This window comes from Malaya genurostris, chromosome 2 (genome assembly GCF_030247185.1).
Source record: "Malaya genurostris strain Urasoe2022 chromosome 2, Malgen_1.1, whole genome shotgun sequence".
Lineage (NCBI taxonomy): Eukaryota > Metazoa > Arthropoda > Insecta > Diptera > Culicidae > Malaya > Malaya genurostris.
Window position 1 is genome coordinate 40,736,597 of NC_080571.1, and position 22,040 is coordinate 40,758,636.

A 22,040-nucleotide genomic window follows, 5' to 3' on the forward strand; every position below is an offset into this window, starting at 1 on the left:
TTTGGATGTCATTCGTTTCTGCGTTTTCAAAATGTCGCGTATTGAAAAGGAAGTGAAAATTTTGATTCTGGACAGCTGGCTAAGTGAGAAGGGTATTACCGACGACACGACCTGCCACTCCTCTATCGAAACTGTATCGCAAATTTAACTACCCCTCAGTAACTGGTAATGTCAAAACGAAATCGCCTGAAAAACTATTGAAACTGGCAACACAAGTTGATAGATTATTGATTTTAAATAACAGTTACCATAACCTTGGTTACTGCATATTGGAGACTATCGCCCAATTAGCTTACTTTCTTCTATCAGTAAACTTTTTGAAAAAATTATTTTGTTGAGAATGATGACTCATATAAATGAGAATTCAATTTTTTTACCAGAGCAGTTTGGATTTCGTCATGAACATTCAACTACTCATCAACTTGTCAGAGTAACGAACATGATAAAATCAAATAAATCTTCTGGGTTATCCACTGGAGCTGCTCTTCTAGACATAGAAAAAGCATTCGACAGTGTTTGGCACAAAGGTTTAATAGCAAAAATGTCTGATTTCCAGTTTCCTATTTATTTGATCAAAATGATTCAAAATTATTTAACTGATCGTACTCTTCAGGTTAGCTATCAGAATTGTAAATCTGAATTGCTACCCGTACGAGCCGGTGTTCCGCAGGGTTCGAGTGTAGCTCCAATCTTGTATAATATTTTCACTTCTGATCTTCCAAATCTACCCGTTGGTTGTCAGAAATCGCTATTCTGTGACGACACAAGTCTGTTAGCCACAGGTAGAAATCTAAGAGTGATCTGCAGTCGCCTACAAAGAAGTTTAAATATTTTCAGTGATTATCTGTCAAAATGGAAAATTAAACCAAATGCAACAAAAACGCAATTAATTATCTTTCCTCACAAGCCAAGAGCTTCTTTTCTTAAACCAAACAATAATCACATTCTCAAATTGAATGGCTTGGAATTGACATGGTCTGATCAAGCTAAATACTTAGGTTTAACGTATGACAAAAAACTCACTTTCAAGGATCACATTGAAGGAATCCAGGCAAAGTGTAATAAATATATTAAATGTTTATATCCTCTTATAAACAGAAATTCTAAGCTCTGTCTAAAAAACAAATTGTTAATTTATAAACAAATTTTCAGACCAGCCATGCTTTATGCGGTACCAATTTGGTCAAGCTGTTGTTCCACCAGGAAGAAAACGCTTCAAAGGATTCAGAATAAAATTCTGAAAATGATTCTGAAGCGGCCTCCCTGGTTTAGTACAAATGAGTTACACAGACTCACAAATATAGAACCATTAGATGTAATGTCACATAATATTATAAGCAAATTCCGACAAAAATCGATGCAATCTTCAATTGAATCGATTCGCTCTCTGTATTAGTTAGTAAGTTAGTATATAAGTTCCTTTTCCCCATTACACAATACAAGTAGGTTTAGAATTTTCCCTACACAAAAATCTCAGAATTGCGGAAGCAAATGATGTCTTCATGGTAATAACCAAATCATATATATATATATATATATATATATATATATATATATATATATATATATATATATATATATATATATATATATATATATATATATATATATATATATATATATATATATATATATATATATATATATATATATATATATATATATATATATATAACAGGGCTGAAAAGTCACCACTTGTGGCTGAACACCCAATTTAAATCTTAATAATTTAATTTTAACTCATATTCCAATAAATTGTTATTTAAAAAAAAAAAAAAAAAAAAAAAAAATATTGGAGACTTGGGAAATGTAAACAAAACAAACTGCCTCGAGTGGTATTGTCATTTAGTTTAATCGGATAGAGGTCTTCGTTAAGGCTTGCTGGTGCTCGAACATATTAAAAATGACTTTCAGACAATTTAATATTGGTGGATGTTTGTTAAATAGTTCAACGTAACCATACTTAGATCTATAATGACTATCTGCTATGTAAATGAGTTTTTAAATGGTGTTAAGTTTTGCAGTCATTCAATCCGTCATTGCGAAACTTTTTATCAGTCCGATCATCAGAATGTAGTATTGAAAGCATATTTGTTATTTTCTAATGACTTTCTAAAGTAAAACCATTTCAATTTGCCCCTTGTTCCAAATCGTTCAACCCTCTCCGCTAATAAGCATATATGTTGTAAAACAATGCCCTGTTATATTTTGGAAACTACTCTACTTCTACTCTCAGTGATTTGAGGTCTCCGCAAAGTGCGTGTATACTTCGATGAATATGAAAGGCACTTGAACAGCACGGGAATCAAATTTCTCAGTATATTAGATCTGATCGAAATTATAGGTTTTGAGTGCACATCGAAAGCCTCCAGTGCAAACAGGTCTCCTTCAAATAATTTGATTATTTGTGTCTCTAACAGAAAACAGACTGTAACTACGGTCTACCGTAAGGCTGCTGGAACTTGTTGAAGTAGTCGAATGTAAAGAGTGTCGGATACAATTTAACAATGAAGTCTCATTTTCATTTCGTGAAGACTGGTACTAACTTCCGGGTTGGTTGACAGTATGTTAAGCAAAAGTGATTTGTTTCGGAAACTCGATTGGATATTTCTAAAAAGAAAGACCATCATCATGGATGAGTTAGATGACTACACTGCAGATAAAACTAATGGGTAGCTGTGAATGATATAGGATTACGCCTTTCTGTCGCAACACTACTTCTAGTACCAGATTTGGTTATTATACTATTGTGGTTGGCGCAAATCTAAAAAGAACGTTGAAACAAAATTTAAATTTATATAAAAGTTTGACAACTTTCTCAAATGATTTGTTTATTTATTTTGGCGCTCCTTGGTAACTAGTTCATAGCAACTTAAACAGTGTTGCTCAAGAAGATTATTTTCATGATTATCGAGGGGTCGCTATATTTATGGTAACTGGCGGTAAATCACTCACGAACACTTTTTGTTCAGATTTTTCTTCGGAGTGCCTGGTCGTGTCGTCGGTATTACTATGCGAAAATTGGCGAAGCGGTTTGGAATTCATCATGTCAGTGTTAAAACCATCATTAATAACCCCGAAACTGGACCAGAAAGTGGTATCTCTAATCATGAAGAACAAATCAATGTCAATACGTGATTTGAAAAAAAAGCAGAAACGAGTGTCGGAGTGATCCTGCGTATCAAGAGGCGAAATTACCTGAAGACCTACAAGAAGCAGAAAATCTCGAAACAAAGTGTAGAACAAAAGAAGCGAGCAGCAACAAGGGCCCAAAAATTGTATTCGCGTCTTTTGCAGTGTCCGGATGCATGCATTTAGATGGACGATGAGACTCATGTAAAGGAGGACTGAAAAACCCTTCCAGGTCCACAATACTTTACTGTCGTCGTTGGGGAGGATGTGAGCGATGCGGACAGGTCAATTCAAGTGAAGAAATTCGATCGAAAGATACTGGTATGGCAAGCAATATGTTTCTGTGGTTTGAAGTCTACCATTTCTTACGCTACCGGAACTATAAATGCAGAAATCTATCGATCTGAGTGTCTCCAGAGGAGAATGCTGAAATTGTTTGTTGACGTGATCCACAAAATCTTGACTACAAAGATGTTGTTGTAGTCGACACGAAATCGTTGAATTTATGTAAGCACAGTTACCATACTTGCGCATCTAATCAACTAATCAGAGGTAACTGACGTTAATAAGATTGGCTCAAATTTTGATTAAACAGAAGTAGATAAGTCGATCGTATAAAACGATACGACCTAAAAGCTAAGTTTTCCTATCGTGCTTCTGGAGCACAACTGAGTACCAAGTTGCAGTAATAACCCGAAGAAGTTTGACAGGTGGGTTCATTGGTGGTTAACGAAACTAGTGTGCTACTGTGCGGAGTGTGGAAGCTGTGGTTGTACCTAGGTTTCCTTACAATACGGATTAAATAGGACGATATCATAGTTACGGTGCTAGTGTTGATGTGTGCTAAAGGAGGTTTCGAAAGTAGTCAAAAATAATAACAAATAATAAAACTACATTAAATGAAGTGATCGAGTGATTGAAATATCAGTGGGTTTTGCGTGAAAAAATGATCAGTTGCATCTAACAAGTGTGGGAAATAATTCATAAGAAAAATAGATTAATATTTTTTGTATACTTAAAAACTGAACTTAACTTATCAAGTAAATATTGATTTTTTTTTTGTTTAAGGATGAGATTTGGAAGCAATACAGAATACATTGCATTTCTAACTTTAATTTTTATACCCCCGTTTACGAATGGGAAGCAAAAAATTCCCTAACCAACCAAAAGTCGGATAAAAGGGACTAATTAGGCTTAAACAGCATTCTAAACAGCCCGTTATTTAAGTAATTATCCGCACTTGAAAGTTCACGCGACGCAACCGAACGAACTTCTGATGAAAGCATCTGAAAAATATTGTTCAGTTTCTATACAGCGAGAAAGTTCACGCGGAACTTGAGCTGTACTTTCATGTTGCCAAAAGGTCCTCGTGCGTACTTTAAAGCAGCAAGAAAGTGGATGTATTGTAGTAATTGTGGAACTGTTGGTCAGTGTTGGTGATTGCCCAAAATTTGACAGAAGCTGCTATATTGTATACAACATTTTCAATCCGGTAGAAGATGCTACAAGAACTCGAGTCTCTCAATGCATGAACCGCGAGAGAATTTTTCTACATTTCTTCGCTCCACTTCATACTCTGAGTATTTCACGGCCCATGAAAAAATGTACAGTCTTACAGGGTCCGGCACTCGAAGTGTAACCAATTAAAAAGGCCATAAATTCAGTTTGGAAAATTACTTTTACTTAATTCAAAGTACAAAATGTGTAAAAATAATACAAAATTCAGAATCAATTCACTTTTGCTCGATATGACCACCTTTTGCCTTGACTTGATGACTTGAGAGAGCGAAGGAGTTGCTTCGATTGGCCGAATGTGACTTGCAGGTATTTTGGCCCACTCGCGGACAATAACTTTTTTCAGCGCCTCGAGACTGGTGTATCTTTTAGTTCGGACTTTGCTCTCCAAAATGGCCCAAAGAGAATAATCCATTGGATTCGCATCTGGTGAATTCGAGAGCCATTGTGTGGACGTAATGAAGTTCGGAACGTTGTTTTTCAGCCATTCTTGATTCACTCGAGCTTTGTGAGACGGTGCCGAGTCCTGCTGAAACGTCCATGGTCTGCCACCGAAATGTTTGTATGCCCACGGCTTCAAAGCAACCTCCAGAATACTTTCCCGATAATATGTCGCATTTACCTTGACGCCAGGCTCGATGAAAACGATTGGAGAGCGCCCATCTGCGGTTACAGCGGCCCAAACCATTATCTGTTGCGGGTGCTGCCTCCTGGTGGCCAATCGATGACTCAAATTCTCGTATGAACGGTCGGTCAAGTGAACCCTATCGTTTTGAGAGTTTACGAATTGCTCAATTGGAAAAATTTTCTCGTCAGAAAATACAATGTTCGGAAATTGACCGCTTTCAGCCAAACGAAGCAACTCCTTCGCTCTCTCAAGTCATCAAGTCAAGGCAAAAGGTGGTCATATCGAGCAAAAGTGAATTGATTCTGAATTTTGTATTATTTTTACACATTTTGTACTTTGAATTAAGTAAAAGTAATTTTCCAAACTGAATTTATGGCCTTTTTAATTGGTTACACTTCGAGTGCCGGACCCTGTATAATGATCGTTGCTGTGTGGAATTTCCCAAGAGAGGATCGCAAGTTAACAATTATCGCAGAAAATCGAATCGATGGTTCATCTTGATGTTTCTCATACTAGGTTGCAATATTTCAAAACCCTTGTGTGGAGCATTCACATACATTTTCATAGACACAACTTATACAAAGGTTATATGCACATAGTTAGAATAAGCGGCAATGGTAAAATGATTCTATCGCAATTATCCACTGCCCATACAGAATCGGATCGCGAAACGAGAATAAGAACAAATAGAATATCTAACTTCATAATGTAAAAAGATCAAAAATGCACATCAGAACATAATTAACATTAAATTAGGCGTAGCAAAGATGAAAAGCCAAAGGCTGGACCACTTACATTGTAAAATCAAATGTAAACACATACAATGCTGAATAAATACACATATTTACTGATAAACGAGAATAAGCGACCGTTTGTTGCTTCAGAGAGGATCTCCACAGCAGCGTGCTAACCTTTGATTCTCAGAAATGTCATCGAGAGAAATTCACTCTCGCACTGGTGTCTATTCTATGTTAAATGAGCCATACCGGGTGTTTGTTGTTGCGATGTTTTCCATTTCTCTTTGATGGCACTGATTCAATCGTGTGAAGAGTGAAGATTGAACGTTCTTTGATACGATAAAAGCCATCCTTGCTGTTGGTTGCTTGGGTGCTTTTATTATAAATTATCATAATTAATGCAAAAAAATCGTTATGCTGATTGCTTCCAAGAATTGATGAGTTGATGCAATTTCCGGAAAAAAGTGTGAGTAGTGTTTTTTCAGAAGTGCCTGTACCAATTTCCAGAAAATTAGATTCAAATACTTCTACATGTTTCTTATTAATTTTATTCCAATTTAAATTCTGGTTCTGCAGATACAGGGCAGTCTCCATCTAGAAGTACGGAGGCGGTTTCGAAACCTTGGGTCATTGTTCTCTTGAAGAAGTCAATTGCTTCCATCATATCCAAACATCTTCCATGTGTCCAACTTCCAATCATACTTCATTATTCATTATTGTATGTCTTATTTTTTCTTTATTGTTGCCCGGGTGACCAGTTAGACCTACACCAAGCCCTTGGAGTGCCCTTAGAGCGCCAGAGTGCCATTGCGGGGGTTCCTTTGCTGTCTGCCACCCCACATAACTGACACCTAAGACAGATATATAATTCTGTTTACGGTAGAGTTATCGCACCCTTGCTCACTCGCACCCTCTCATTCTGCTACTAACGCGGAAGTCGATAGCACTCAGTCAAAACCGGCCATCAATAAACACGCGTGGAGGTATGAGATAGGAACTTGTGACGGTCATTTAATTGTATGAAAACTTCTGTTTTAATCCACCTAGTTGTGTAATTATGCCTTTCTCATATCTCACATATTCTCATATAAAAATGTGTGGTATTCTTCAAAATAATTTTCTTTGTTTCTTAATTTGGTTGTACTAGGTTCGTCCATAAACTAGTACAACCTACAGAGTGAAACAGTACTCAGGTCGGTTAGGCCATCTCTGAGGAGACGAAAAGAATCGGAATCTGGGAACCGGTATAATCGAAGTTAGTTCAAGAATTGTTACTAGGATCCATTTTTGAGTCAGTGGCAACAATCTTTGGTTATGCATCAAAAACTCAAGAACAAGGAAAACCAATTTAATGTTTGAAGTTTATAAATTATTTTACTTTTTATTTCCGGTGCTTCCGGAATCAGAAAACGAGAATCAGCATAGCCGGAATCGGGTTGTTTGGTTGTCTATTGACAATGGCTAACGATTGGTATAGTTTCGAGGTAAGTTAAGAATTTTTTTACGTGTTTTGTTTCGTCGCTTCAAGTGACGGAATCCAATTTTTAACACACTCTATAATTTTGGAACCGGAAGTCGGACCCGGATAAAAGTCGGAAGTTTCGTATGAGATCATGAGACCTTTCATTTGAATCTAAGTTTGTTGAAATCGGTTACGCCATCTCTGAGAAAAGTGAGGAAGTAATTTTTTTCCACTGATCACACTGTAACTCCGGAACCGGAAGTCGGATCAAAATAAAACTCAGGAACTTTGTATAGGACAATTGTACCTTTCATTTGAATCTAAGTTCGTAAGAATTGGCTCAGCCGTCTCTGAAAAAAGTATGTGACTTATTTTCATTTTTTTGCTGTCACCTTGTAATTCCGGAACCCGAGGTCGAATGCGAATAGAATTCTCGATTAATTTTTCAAAAGGGCGTATAAGCAAGAGACAGTTTCTCTTTAATCACTCTCTCTTTCGATTATTGTGATATGACTAAAAAGATTTTCTTTGATATCACTATTCTGTTTGAAAATCGCAAGTTTCGGGTATCATTTCATGCAAAGAGTTGAGTGATAAACGTAGAAACCGCTTGGTAATTAATAGAAGAGAAAGTAAACAAAGAGAATCTGTCACTTGCTTATACGCCCTTTTGAAAAATTACCCGAGAATTCAGCAATGTTGTGTGGGGTTACAAGACCTTTCATTTAAATCTAAGTTCATTAAAATCGATTCAGCAATATCCGAGAAAAGTGAGTGCAAAAAATCTTACATTCATATATACATACATACATACATACAGACATTTTGCGTACTCGACGAGCTGAGTCGAATGGTATACGACACTTGGTCCTCCAGGCCTCAGTTTGAAAGTCGGTTTTCACAGTGATTGTATAAACTTTTATATAAGAAAGGCTAAACGGTTTCTAAGAAGTTGCGAAAAAAGAAATGCACTGCAAAAAACGTTGCGGGAACTGTCATCCGAGGAATAGAACTTAAGAAAACCTGTTTAATTCACTAAGTGTTGTAAAGATGCCTTCCTCTTGTAACTTCACATTGGAAACAACAAAAAGACACAGAAATCAAGAGAGAAATCTGTTCCGTTGTCGGAGCTTTTGACAGTTTTTTCCGCTGCTTCCGGAATCGGGAATCAATATATCCGAAATAGGATCGCTTTACCAGCAAGTGTTCCGTTGTATGCATCGTCGCTTTGCATGATGGTTTGACATTTTCAACGTACTTTCACACTGCAACTCCGGAACCGAATAAAATTTAATAACAACTTATTGGACTGTATAACCGTTCATTTCAGCCTAAGTTTGCGAAAATCGGCCCAAGCGTCTCTAAGAAAACTGAAGTAAGTTCTGTTTTTGGAGTTTTTGATCAGTATTTTCGGTCTTTTCGAGAACGGGAACTAGAAAAAGATATAACCGAAATCGGTTTGTTTGGCCAGCAACTGACACTGACTTCGATTTGAAAATACTTTGGGAGAAATTTAGAAGATAGTTTTTTTTTTTTTCATATTTTCCAATCACGATTTTATACACATTTCTTAAACCGAAAGTCGGATCCGGATCCGAAATTCAACAGCAATTTATGAGGTCGTTAGACCTTTCGTTTTAGTCTAAGTTTTAGAGTTTAAACTGGGAATAAATGTTTCAGAAATAAAATGTGGTGGTCATTAACTAACAAAACATGCACCAGAATATAAGAATTATAAGACTAATTCCAGACATGACAGTCATGATCTATTTTTGGCGCACATCTACGGTCCTCCGTGAAACTGGCACCAATGGTGATAGATTGGTTGCACTGCTGAGTTCTCATCATCACATTCATAATGCAAATGTCAAACCGTGAGAACCCTTTCGATTCGTTGGATTCGTTAGCTCATTTGTAAATATTGAGATTTTATGGCTTTTGATCGAAATGATAACAATGCAATAAATCTCGCACTCCACCAAGCGGTGAGTGCGGTCATTTTAGAAAGTACCGGGAACGAATCAGATTTTTTTTAAATATTTGTAAGCACATGTCTATTATTTATCTTTGATGACACCGTCGAAGCATGCTTTGGACGAGATTTGGCGTGTATTATTCCCAAATTTAGAGCAAATTCAGCAGCTGCAAGCTTCATATGGGTGGTCTATATTATAACTGAAACTGGAACAAACGTATCCCCAGCAAGCCGTTTTAGTTTTATTTATTCGAACAGTTCTACTGTCAAATTGAAAACTGGTATACGCTGCCGTTCTATTTTTTATCTATATTTGAAACAGATAAAACGCTGTTGGGGCTGCCAGTTTATTTTGTTATTAATTCTAGGTTAAAATTTTAAAACTGACATAAATTATGCATCTATAACTGAAACACTCCTGAACATGCTCTTGGTGAATTGCTTCAAATTGCAAGTTTATTTTAGCACAAACGTCTTCGATGGGCCCTAATCTGTTCGCAACGTTTGGGGGCATGTTTTTCTCTCAACATGGAATTTTGCTGAGTACACTGAAGTCTTTTTTTATGCGAGTTTACGTACCGCATAAAAAAACCGCATTTGGCGTGTATTCTTCTGAAAATGACATTCAAATTTAGTGAATTAGGTTTGGCACGAACATGACATAACCTCACAAAATGAACAGAATGAACTTTTTTTGACAGAGATTCATCGTTTGAATGTAAAAATTGCAAGTCGCCTCACACTCAACAGATTTATATTTACATATATCGCTCCTTGATGCTGGGAACACATACAGGGCAATCTTTTTAGTTCTTTTCACTGTGGAACACGTTTTAAACAGGCACTTTTTCGTCATGTTTCAGTACTTCGAAATTTCCAATTATTTGCGTTTAAGACGCATTGAACAGTTCCCCATTTTCATCACTTTAAAACGATTGCTCGTAAACTGCTTCGACTTTTGCATGTATTCTGTTTGTGGCAGGAAACTGCTTCGAAGTGTAAAGCGTACGTAGTACTTATTTAGGAAAGCTTGCTTAGATTGAATCAAAAGCAATTGTCACATGCTCATATATAGGATTTGATTTAAAAAACACATAAAAATTCATTATTTTTACGTTTCGTCTTTGACTCATCAGTGCAGAGCAGTTCAATTTGAACTGCTAAGCAGACGTAAAGTTTCTGCTACTTACAGAACACTTTTTGTTTTGCAACGAAGTGCAATGTCTTTTCTGACGTGCCGAACGAAAACGTGTTTTCGACTATTTCTGGCCGATGCAGGTTTGGTCATTTAGGGGTTAGCCAGATTTTGTGCTAGGGCACATAACCATTTTCATTATTTTTACGTTTCGTCTTTGACTCATCAGTAGCAGAAACTTTACGTCTGCTTAGCGGTTCAATTTGAACTGCCGAGTTTAGCACTAAGCAGTTCAATTTGAACTGCTCTGCACTGATGAGTCAAAGACGAAACGTAAAAATAATGAAAACGGTTATGTGCCCTAGCACAAAATTTGGCTAACCCCTAAATGACCATACCTGCATCGGCCAGAAATAGTCGAAAACACGTTTTCGTTCGGCACGTCAGAAAAGACATTGCACTTCGTTGCAAAACAAAAAGTGTTCTGTAAGTAGCAGAAACTTTACGTCTGCTTAGCGGTTCAAATTGAACTGCCGAGTTTAGCACTAAGCAGTTCAATTTAAACTGCTCTGCACTGATGAGTCAAAGACGAAACGTAAAAATAATGAAAACGGTTATGTGCCCTAGCACAAAATTTGGCTAACCCCTAAATGACATAAAAATTGATGAAATCTCTAATGGAACCGATAGATCGATCAATATAATTTGAAGACGATTCCACATCAAACAGTGACTTTTTTTGGAATGCATTGATTGCTCTTGCAATTCTTCAATTCAGATGGGGTAATTTCGCTCGTTGACGTATCCATTCAACCGGAAATGAGCTTCGTCGCTGAACACAATTTGTCGATGGAAAAGTGTATTCTCCTCCAACTTTGCCAGCGCCCATTCATGATTAAATTGTAAACCAAACGACGATTCATGATTAAATCATAGACCAAACTGAACAACTTTGACTATGACACAAGACACGATACACACGTGATCTGTCAAAAACAGTGTTGCCAAAATGATATAACCAAAATATCACCCTTTATTATTGCGCTACGAATATATATTCTGGATATATGCTCTACAGTTTATTTACTTCTTCAAATGCAGTCAATAGCAGAAATCTTTCTGTTAACATATGATAAACTTGAATAAAATGTTGTCAGCCTTAGAAATAACTTTTCTAATGATATGTAAGCAAGCGTAGCAGTGAAATCTCTATTCATTTTCTAGAAGCAGCACCATGCGGACATTAGTTTTCATCGCACTGGTTCTGTTTACCGTGGTAGCCGCCGGAGTAACCTCCCGGGCTACTAGGCAGGCAAAGCCACGCTTTAACCAAGAGTTATTTGCACGACACAGCAGTCACCCGAAGTCGACGGCTACAGGCGCCAATCCGCACGAATCGGTGGTCGTTGAGCACTTCTTCAGCACGCAAGTGGACCATTTCGACCTGCAGAACACAGAACAATGGACGTTGCGATACTTCTCTAATACCGAACTTTACCGGGATGGAGGACCCATTTTCATTTTTCTGGGAGGATTCCGGCCGATTGTCCCGAGCATGATCGGCGATACAACGCTTATCTATGAAATGGCACGGGAGGTTAACGGTGCGATTTTTGCGTTCGAGTCCCGGTTCTACGGTATCAGTCAGGTTACCGGGTATGCGCAATTTTTGTTCATTAACTTTTTAAAATAATTTTACCAAATCAATATTTTTTTCCAGAGATTTGAGTACTGAGAATCTCAGCCTGTTGAACGCGGATCAAATATTGGCAGATTTGGCTGAATTCGTGACGCACATCAGACGAGAGTTCATCGAAGATGAGAATGCCCGAGTTCTGGTCGCTGGCAGTGAATGGGGAGGCGGTCTTGCTGCTTGGTTCCGTATCCGTTATCCACATCTGGGAAATGCCGCTTGGTCGTCAAGTGGCTACATGAATGCCATGGTGAATTTCGCAGACTTTTCGGAGGCTTGGGGAGACACTATGATCAACCACGGTAGTCAGGAATGCTACAGTGAAATATTTGTGGCATTCCACGTGATGCAAAATCTGATCGACATGGGAAGAGCTGATGTGTTGTTCGACAAGTTCAACATTTGCCACGAAATCGACGCGGACAACGAGTTCCAGGTTCAATATTTCTTCTATACTCTGATGGGATCAATAGAGCTCTTCACCATTGCCAGAAAAAAGTAAGTAAAGTGGTTTAAACCCAGTTCCAACATGACTGATCGTATTTCCATTGCAGTCTTGCTGATTTCACCGAGGTGTGTGATGCAATCACCGGTGCTGATTCAGATACCGCCGTAGACTCTTTTGCCAATTGGTTCAATAACCGATGGCTTGATGATGACGAATGTCTCGTATCGGATCCAGACGTGTCCGTTGAAAGATTCCAAGATACCGACTGGGAGTCCGATTTCAATGCACTGGGTGCCCGCCAGGCGCTGTATCAGGAATGCACCGAGTTTGGTTGGTTCTTCACCACGGATTCACCCTTCCAGCCGTTCGGGGATCGCGTCGGAGTGGATTTCTTCATTGAATTGTGTAGCCGAATATTCGGCGAATGGATTACCCTTGAAACCATCACGCAAGGGGTCGATCGTTCGAATAATCGTTTCGGTGGTATCAACCCTGGAGCCAGCCTGACTCATTTCACTAACGGTGATGCCGATCCATGGAGGAAGATAGGAATTACACGTAACATAACACAGGATATTACTGCCGTCATAATTCCCGACCAGCTCGGTAGTTCGGATTTACCTGCGATTTCGGAAGATGATCCCATCGAATTACAAACCATTAAGCGCAAATTGAAGAACACGATTCTGGGTTACCTCTTCCCAGACGCACCCGTGGCTCCCGCTAATGTGTAACGTGACGTATTTGGAATAAAGCGATAACTGAATGTTGTACTGATTGGCGTTTTTCTCACAACGTTTTTAGAACTTTTTAGATATTGCTACCAGATGACCAAATAATCTCGATTTAGTTTTACCAGTTTTTATAGAAAAAAACTTTAAAATCGAACTTACTTCGATTTCTCATAGACAATTAGGACAACGTTTCACAACATTTTCACTTAAGATTTACAGTTCGTCATGTTTCTGAATATCTACTAAACTAGAGTGACTATAATCAGAGTGGTAGGGATGGGTATCAATACTGCGATACTTCAAGGTATCGATACTTAAGCCTAAAGTATCGATTTTTTAGGATCGATACTGTGCAAAGTGGTATCGCGTGGTATCGATATTTTCATGGTCGATACCTGTCGATACTAGCTTGGAGTAAACATTATCTAGATTCCACTCTAATAGTCAATCAAAGAGCAGCCAGCGACACCAAAAGCGAAGTTCTTTAAGAGCATATAATCTAAAATAATTTATCTAACTATTTAAACTTATTATTTTATTCCAGGAATTACAAAACAGTGACCTCTCATATGTACCTAGCACATCAGATGAGGAAACGATCAAAATAGCTGGCATAAGCTCGAATTTAAATGCGCAACTATTGTTGATTCAAGCAGAACTTGTAAAAATTTTGAAACAAGAAGCCAACAAGGCTGCAATTATGAAGACGTCGAGCTCGTTCCTTAACGGAGATGCGACCAATGAAAATCTATGAAGCCCGCATGGTACGGTTTTGAGTAATCGGCATCCGGACGACGACTTCTCAAGCGAGGCTCGTTCTGAAATGAAGGCTTTTTTTACTAGAAACCCGGTACCAAGAACTTGAAACCCTCTGCATTCATTGGAATCGATTTGCCATCTGTTCCCTCATTTGTTTCAATTAGCAAATAATTTCTTGCAGTATTGGGGACCTCAGTACCCGAACGCCATTAGCCGGGTGACGGAAGTTGTCTTCTGACGTCTGAACACTTTCAACGAGTGTTCTTACCTAGTTTGGATAACGAATTTTGATTTTTATTGAAGAAACAGACTGAATCCCATCCCTACAGAGTGGCGACAGCTGCTCGTTTGGAATGACATCTACCAGTTCCAAACGAGCAAACGACCTGTCAATTCAATGTAAAGCTAATGGAATGTTTTGAATTGTTGCCAACATTACGGATGAGATGTCGGCACTCTGATTATAGGTACTCTATACTAAACAATTCGTCCCAAAACATGATCACTGTTTCGCACAATTACACTACCATTGAATGCTGGATGACTTCATAATTAGTAATGTTCACTGCTGCTGAAGAAAATGGTGGCTTGTTTTTTCGGTATAAACGGACATATCGCTACCGTTGCTTAAGTGGATCGCAAAGATCTGCAAGACGCCACAACATTCTTCATTACGATAATGCAAGCTCTCACACATCGACTCAAACTACCGAAAATTAGAGCACCCAAAACGTCGAATTGGTGCGCCACCCGCCGTGTTGTCCTGACTTGACACCTAACGACTTCTATTTGTTCCCTTTTGTGAAGAATAAACTGTGTGAAGAGTGATCAATACTCTTGAAGGAGCTGTTGAAGCGTTCAAAAACCAAGTTTTCAAGAAAATTGGAAAAAATGTTATGAAAATGGGTTCAAGCTTATGCAAAAATGTATATTTTGAAAAAAAAATCCATTTCCGATCAAATATAATATTTCATTTTTAGGTTAAATAAATAAGTAACAATCCTCGTATGTGGTCACTGACATAATGCTGTATGATTGAAAATTGAAAATTGAGACGCTTTCATTGTTATCCAGCGAATGAAGGGAAGCAGTGGTTCGCCCCCTTTCATTGGTTCGGTATAACTGTTGTTGGCGGGAACATTGATATTACTTTTATTTGTCGAGGCGTTGAATGCGTTGTTAGCCGCAGATGAACTTTGTTCGATAGGATACAGATGATGGATTCGTTGAGACTGCAACGGAAGTACTGGGATTATTTGGTGCCAGTGTACAGAAAGATCCGTTTTCCTTTCGTGCAGGGTTTGCTATATTGACCAGCGTTTTGGCAATAATGACATGTAGTCATTTGATTGTCGTAACAAGTGAGTTACGCAGAATCCTTGTTTTCTGGCCGAACGTCACATAAGAAAGTACAGTCTTCCTTAAACGCATGTGTAACAATCGTAAGCCATTCAGAATACCGGGGGAAAAAGTTCTTCCACACTTTCTTTTCGATAGACGATATCTCTCCGTATTGGGACATAGTTTTTCAAACAAAATGGTCGCTATTGCTGAAGAAAGATCATGAATACGCACTTCTATCGCATTATTCTCCATATAAACTAGTGTGTTGTACTTGATGTTTTCATGCTCCACTTAGTGCACATTGTTACTATCCTTAGTGCATTGAATTGCTTTCACCTCTAATGAACTAAAGACTGTCCCAGAAAGTATGGACCCAACCAAAAACCGCTGCCATTTCGCAATGGCTCAGAATCTGTTAATTTTTATGGCTGCGTCCTGTTGTTCACACTCTTCTCTAACCACTTGTGCAGTTGTTTATTCGTTTTCATTAGTTTGTTTCGAAATGCATGGACTTTCAGCAGAACAACTTCGAAAAATTGTGTACAAATGGTGCACAGAACGCGGACTGTCACTGAGAAAGATAGCAAAAATGGAAGTGAAAAAGCCGTGCGAAATGCAATCAGGAAGTTCGGTGAGGATAACACCTTTGAGGATAAACCGAAAACGGGTCGAAAAACAGGTCCTGCTAACCCTCAGTTGGATAAACGTATACTGAAGGCGTTCCAGCAAAAGAAGGAGGTTTCAGTTCGGGTTGTGGCCAAAAAAGTGGGCACTTCGAAGTCAAATGTTTTTCGTGCTAAAGAACGTTTGAATCTTCGAACCTATAAGAAGCAGAAACAACCAAAACGTAGTCCGAAACAAGAAGCATCGATCAGGTCGAGGGTTCGAAAGCTGTACAATACTATTCTTGCTGGAAATTTGAACTGCATAATCATGGACGACGAAACCTACATGAAACTCGATTACAAATCCTTGCCGGGACCACAATATTATACGGTGCGAGAAGGGCAAGTGTTAAACCAGTCCGAGACATCGATTGAAGTCGAAAAATTTGGTAAGAAAGCTATAGTCTGGCAAGCAATTTGTAGCTGCGGTAAGATTTTGAAACCCTTCATCACCACTGCTTCAATGAACAGCGAAATATACATCAAGGAATGTTTACAAAAACGACTTCTACCCATGATTCGAAGCCACAAGGATAGTGTTGTCTTCTGGCCAGATCTTGCTTCTTGCCACTACTCGAAATCAACGGTAGAATGATATACTACCAAAAATGTGACTTTCGTCCCAAAAGACATGAATCCATCAAATTGCCCACAACTTCGACCAATTGAGGAATTTTGGGCATTAACGAAGGCACATCTTAGGAAAAATGTCTCGACAGCCGAAACCATTCAACAGTTCGAAAAAGATTGGAAAAAAGTGTCAAAACTTGTCGACAAGAAGTCTGTACGGAATTCAATGAGGAACGTTTGCAAGAAGGTGCGCCAGCTAGTCTACAATGGCTAAGTAGCAAATGTTGAGAATAGTATTCTGTTGTTGTAGTCTAATATTATCAGTATATCGAATAAAATTTTAATATCTAACACTTGTGAATTATTTACAGCGAAATCAAAGTGCGTCCATACATTCTGGGACAGTCTTTATATGTGGACAACATTATTTGTCTTGTTGCATTGAAGCAAATTCACTCACTTAAGATCCAAATGAATTTGTTTCTTATGCAAACATTCAAGTTTTCGTATCAAAGGGCGACTTTTTCACTGCCTAAAGTCAACTACAACTGTATTTTAGCTTTTGTTCATTTGGTTTGCTCATTTCGATATCGTCCTATTGTCCACTACACAATACTTGGTGCTTGGTTTCTGCCATCCCGAACTTAAGCGACAATGTTTTATCGACTGACTGACATAAATGAAAATAAATAAGGGGATTACGTTGATAATATTGTTAACTTGTTTAGCAATGTTTGAAAGTAACAATTTATTTTTCTCAGGTCTGTGAAACCGATTATTGATTGGTTTGTGGTACACCATAAATGTAAATGTTTTCTTCTTTGCAGTAAGTTTTTTTTTGCACGGAATGTTTAAAAAGTTCATTATCGGGCCCGATGTAAAATGAACTTGTAGTAATCTAGGCTATTCAATTGTGTTGGTAATTTTCATCCGAAATTAAATGGCGGCAGGCCAGAAGCTAATAAATATCGTAACAAAATATGGCTTCAATTTTGTATTGCGTTGGAAAATGAGAAGGCACAATTCTGTATTTAGTTTTGGCAATATGTAATAAATCTGTATTCTGCATGAAATCCGCACGGACGTATACAAATCAGTACACTATAGACAATTCTGTATGAATTGCAACTCTGTTGGTGAAAGAAAAAAATAAACACAGTCTAGATGACAGACTGGATGTCTTGGATAGGGTAACGTGGCACCATCATGACATATGCGAGTACTGTCTCAACTGAAGGAATATTTGAAATGACCGCTAAAATGAATTAAGAATCCAATTTGAGTGTCTTGTCTGTTAGTCTGTGATTTATACGTCCGGAACGTGTATATAAGTTTCGATAATGAAAGCCTTAAACTAATCTAAACTACCGGCAAAATCTTGTTAACGTCCACGAAACGTTCATTTCAAAATGGCGGCGTATGTAAGAAAGCAGCACTTTGAAAACTAAGGAATGATCTGAAATTCGATGAATTCATCCATCGAATGTAATGAAAAAACGAATCATTATCAGAGATATGGTAAAACGTAGTGGATAACGATGAACAATACTATTGTAATAAATCGCGAAACTTGCAAAAAAATGTTACGAATTAATTCCAACAAAAAATGCGATTCACGAAAAATCTCTAGATCCATTTCGTTCAGTGCATCTAAATACTGAAAACGAAAACTCATCTCACGCCGAAAACCGCACATGACAATGTTTACGTCAAAAGCCTCACATGACAACAGTAAATGATTCACTTCCGTGGTGGTTCGGATGTGATATCTTGAACGCAATAGTAGACGTAATAAATGTCTGGACTAATGGCAAATCTAATCACCCAATCCCAGCTGTTATGTTTGATTTTGCTACGGCATATACAAGCTGGCTTGAATTTTTAATTGATAAGTCGGTAGTATAAAATGCTCCCCAATTAGGATCCGAAATCTGAGTTTACTTTTTTTCATAACCGAGTGCAGCTGAGTACCAGTTCGACGACAAGGTAGGCAGTGTGGAAAGCTGTGTTCATGGTAACCGTTGGTCAATGGAAATTCGATCTGTATTTTTTTGTACGCGACATACAGACAGGTTCATTCTAACTAGTAACAAAGGGAAATTCTAATGCTGTAGGCTATTTTGGTGTCTGCAAAACTATTTTGCATAAGAGAGTTTACGATGTGAAAAGTTTTAAAATAATAAATATGCGCGTTTATGTGAATACAGCGAATATAGTGAGAAGACTACTAGTGACTGATTATTCCACATGTAATGTTGGAAGTAACTAAACACGCAAAACCCTCATTCCAGTTTCAAAAGAGTTACAGTGTAACATAAGGATAACATATGCAAAGTTTGTAAATGATTCACTCATATTTTCTTGATATTTTTCGACATTTTCGGCAGCCGGTTGCTCAGAGCTATCAACACGTGATAATATTATTCGGTAATTAACAAACAAACTTTCTTTTTTTTCTGTGTTGTTTGTGAAAATGCAGAGAATTCCTCTAGTTCTAACAAAAACTGTAGATCTTGGAAGAGTTTGGACAGTGTTAAACGACGAGTAATTTCCAAGTATGTCTTGTTTTTAAAAAAAGTAAATCTTCCCAACAGAGCAGCAGCTCACGGAAAGTCTCCGTCGTATTGATGTATTTAAAGTTATTAGGGTAGTCGAATCTAGTTTAGTATCTATTCATATTTTTGAGTCTCGAATGTACGAACTTATACTTCACATCTATTTCTAGCACCATGCAAACATTTATCCTGATCGCACTACTGCTAGTGACCGCAGTCACATCCGGTGTTGTACAGAACCGTTCCGAACCAAACCTGCGGGCTAACCGGAAGCTCATCCATCACTGGATGCAGAAACCTATCTTCAAACCGACGGCGAGCGCCAACCCGGACAAAGCCGTGGCGATCGAGAACTTCTTCACTACCCGAGTTGATCATTTCGACCTGCAAAACACCGACGAATGGACGTTACGATATTTTTCCGTGTCCGATTACTATAAACCCGGAGGACCCATACTGATTTTCTTGGGTGGGTTCTTTCCGATCGGGCCGGAAACTATTGGAGAATCAACGCTCATCTACGAGTTGGGACAGGAAATGAACGGGGCGGTATTTGCTTTCGAATCCCGTTTCTATGGTAACAGTCGGGTTACTGAGTATGTTGTTGTTTCTTTATTTTTTGGCAGTTCTTCAAGTAACACTTTGCTTCGTTTTAGGAACCTGAGCGTTGAGAACCTACGACTGTTGAACGCAGATCAAATACTGGCAGATTTGGCGGAATTCGTGATTTATTTGAAACGGGAAGTCGTGAAAGATGAAACGGCTCGAGTACTGGTTGCTGGCAACGAACTCGGGGGTGCTCTCGCAGCCTGGTTTCGCATCCGATATCCACATCTAGGACATGCGGCGTGGACTTCCAGTGGCTACATGCATGCCGTCATGAATTTTCAGGACTTTTCGGAGGCTTGGGGCGAATCTTTGATTGAGCATGGCAGTCAGCAATGCTACAGTGACATTTTCGTGGCATTCCACGTTATGCAAAACCTAATCGATCTGGGAAGAGCCGATCTGTTGTTCGAGAAATTCAACATTTGTTCACGAATCGACCCAGAAAATACCTTTCAGGTGCAATATTTCTTCTCTATTATGATGATGTCGGTAGAAGTGTTTACTCTTGGTAACCGAAAGTATGTCAATTGATTTATTGCTTGGATATTATTTACTAATTTCTATTTCCGCTACAGTCTTGCCGATTTCACTGAAGTATGCGATGATCTCACTAATTCTGACGCTGAAACCGCAATGGACGCATTTGCTGGTTGGTTCAATACTAAATGGGCTGCCGAAATTGGATGTGTAGTTTCGGACCCAGCTGAGGCAGTAGAAGTTCTGAAAGATCTCGAATGGGATACCGCATTCAATCAACTTGGTCTTCGCCAAGCAATGTATCAGGAATGCACAGAGTTTGGATGGTTTCCTACCACTGATTCGGCCTTTCAACCGTTTGGCGATCGTGTTGGGATAGAGTTCTATATAGAGCTATGTCGCCAAGTGTTTGGCGATTGGATCACCGAGGACTCGATTGCGAGAGCCGTTCGTCGTTCGAATAACCGATTCGGTGGAGAAACCCCCGGATCGAGCTTAACACATTTCACCAATGGAGGTGCCGACCCATCTACGATAATTAGCATTACACAAAACATAACGTTAGACGCAACGGCTGTTGTGATTCCCAATCAGTTGAGTAGCTCTGATCTTGGTGCCACTTCCGAGGACGATCCTCAAGAACTACAGGAAGCTAAGCGAAATCTGAAAGCAAAACTGGCCAAATACCTATTTCCTGCTTCTCCCTACGGAAATTCTTAAGCGACTGCGAGTACAAAAGTATTCGATATAATGTAATAAGCAAAAAGTACAATTTTTGGTGGGAAACTACCAATCTATGATGAAAGCCACATAAAAAAATAAACAAAGAAAAGAATTTAGTTTTGATGTGAATACGTCTAATTCATTGAAAATTTCCTTTTGTGAATGATATGTTTTAGATCACGAAAATCTCGAGTTATATTAAAGGCAACCACATCTATTACTCTCTGTGACATCGAAAATATTATCAAAAATCTATGGTAATATGTTATGAAATAAACTCAATATTTAGTTTTCTGATACGTTTGAAATCAATGAAAAAAACTGATCACTTTACTTCCCTTTTATGAACTCGACACGTGAGATTTCAGTGATCACTGGGCAACTGAAAATCACCACCCATGCCAAGTTAGTGAAAACTTTATCCAGCATCATTCACTCGATTGTATTATACATGGAAATTCATGCGAGTTTATTTAAACATTATGGAAATTCAACAATTCAATTTATTTAGGAAAGCACAATCGATCCCGAAGTACTATTTGATGTTGTTTTCCATTAAAATACTAGTGTGCTAGTTCCGGAACGTAGTGGAGGGTTTTGAAAGATCGCGGTGAATAGTCGAGTAGGTGGCGGTAGTGTTTCCAACGTATAGCAAATTTAAAATTCACACAGGATTTTGAAAAATTTTGTTCGAGCCTGTATATCTGTTATCTGTGCTGACATATATAAAAACCTGTTTTAATCCACCTAGTGGTGTAATGATGCCTTTCTCATATCAATCATACTATCATATATAATACTGTGGTATTCTTCCAAATTATTTTTCTTCTATTCTTAAAAGAATAGCCGAAATAGATTTGTTTGACCGTCTATTGATAA

At 38.3% G+C, this 22,040-nt stretch overlaps 2 protein-coding genes across 2 annotated transcripts; both read left to right on the forward strand.

The window, feature by feature from the left end:
• Nucleotides 1-3,784: 3,784 nt before the first annotated feature.
• Nucleotides 3,785-13,500, forward strand: LOC131432591 (putative serine protease K12H4.7). The gene is made up of 4 exons (XM_058598947.1): nt 3,785-3,842; nt 11,809-12,240; nt 12,305-12,775; nt 12,832-13,500. Exons 2-4 carry the CDS (start codon nt 11,819-11,821, stop codon nt 13,457-13,459), a joined length of 1,521 nt encoding a protein of 506 aa, XP_058454930.1. The 5' UTR covers nt 3,785-3,842; nt 11,809-11,818; the 3' UTR covers nt 13,460-13,500.
• Nucleotides 13,501-18,660: 5,160 nt separating this feature from the next.
• Nucleotides 18,661-21,383, forward strand: LOC131431191 (thymus-specific serine protease-like). Its single transcript, XM_058596753.1, has 4 exons — nt 18,661-18,783; nt 19,523-19,948; nt 20,009-20,479; nt 20,537-21,383. Exons 2-4 carry the CDS (start codon nt 19,527-19,529, stop codon nt 21,156-21,158), a joined length of 1,515 nt encoding a protein of 504 aa, XP_058452736.1. The 5' UTR covers nt 18,661-18,783; nt 19,523-19,526; the 3' UTR covers nt 21,159-21,383.
• The last annotated feature ends 657 nt before the right edge of the window (nt 21,384-22,040 follow it).

Excerpts from the sequence above, each read along its gene's own strand:
- LOC131432591 (XM_058598947.1), top strand. The coding sequence starts at position 11,819 with ATGCGGACATTAGTTTTCATCGCACTGGTTCTGTTTACCGTGGTAGCC. Across the intron at positions 12,241-12,304 it reads GGTATCAGTCAGGTTACCGG|AGATTTGAGTACTGAGAATC; the intron begins GTATGCGCAATT and ends ATTTTTTTCCAG. Across the intron at positions 12,776-12,831 it reads TTCACCATTGCCAGAAAAAA|TCTTGCTGATTTCACCGAGG; the intron begins GTAAGTAAAGTG and ends TTTCCATTGCAG.
- LOC131431191 (XM_058596753.1), top strand. The coding sequence starts at position 19,527 with ATGCAAACATTTATCCTGATCGCACTACTGCTAGTGACCGCAGTCACA. Across the intron at positions 19,949-20,008 it reads GGTAACAGTCGGGTTACTGA|GAACCTGAGCGTTGAGAACC; the intron begins GTATGTTGTTGT and ends GCTTCGTTTTAG. Across the intron at positions 20,480-20,536 it reads TTTACTCTTGGTAACCGAAA|TCTTGCCGATTTCACTGAAG; the intron begins GTATGTCAATTG and ends TTTCCGCTACAG.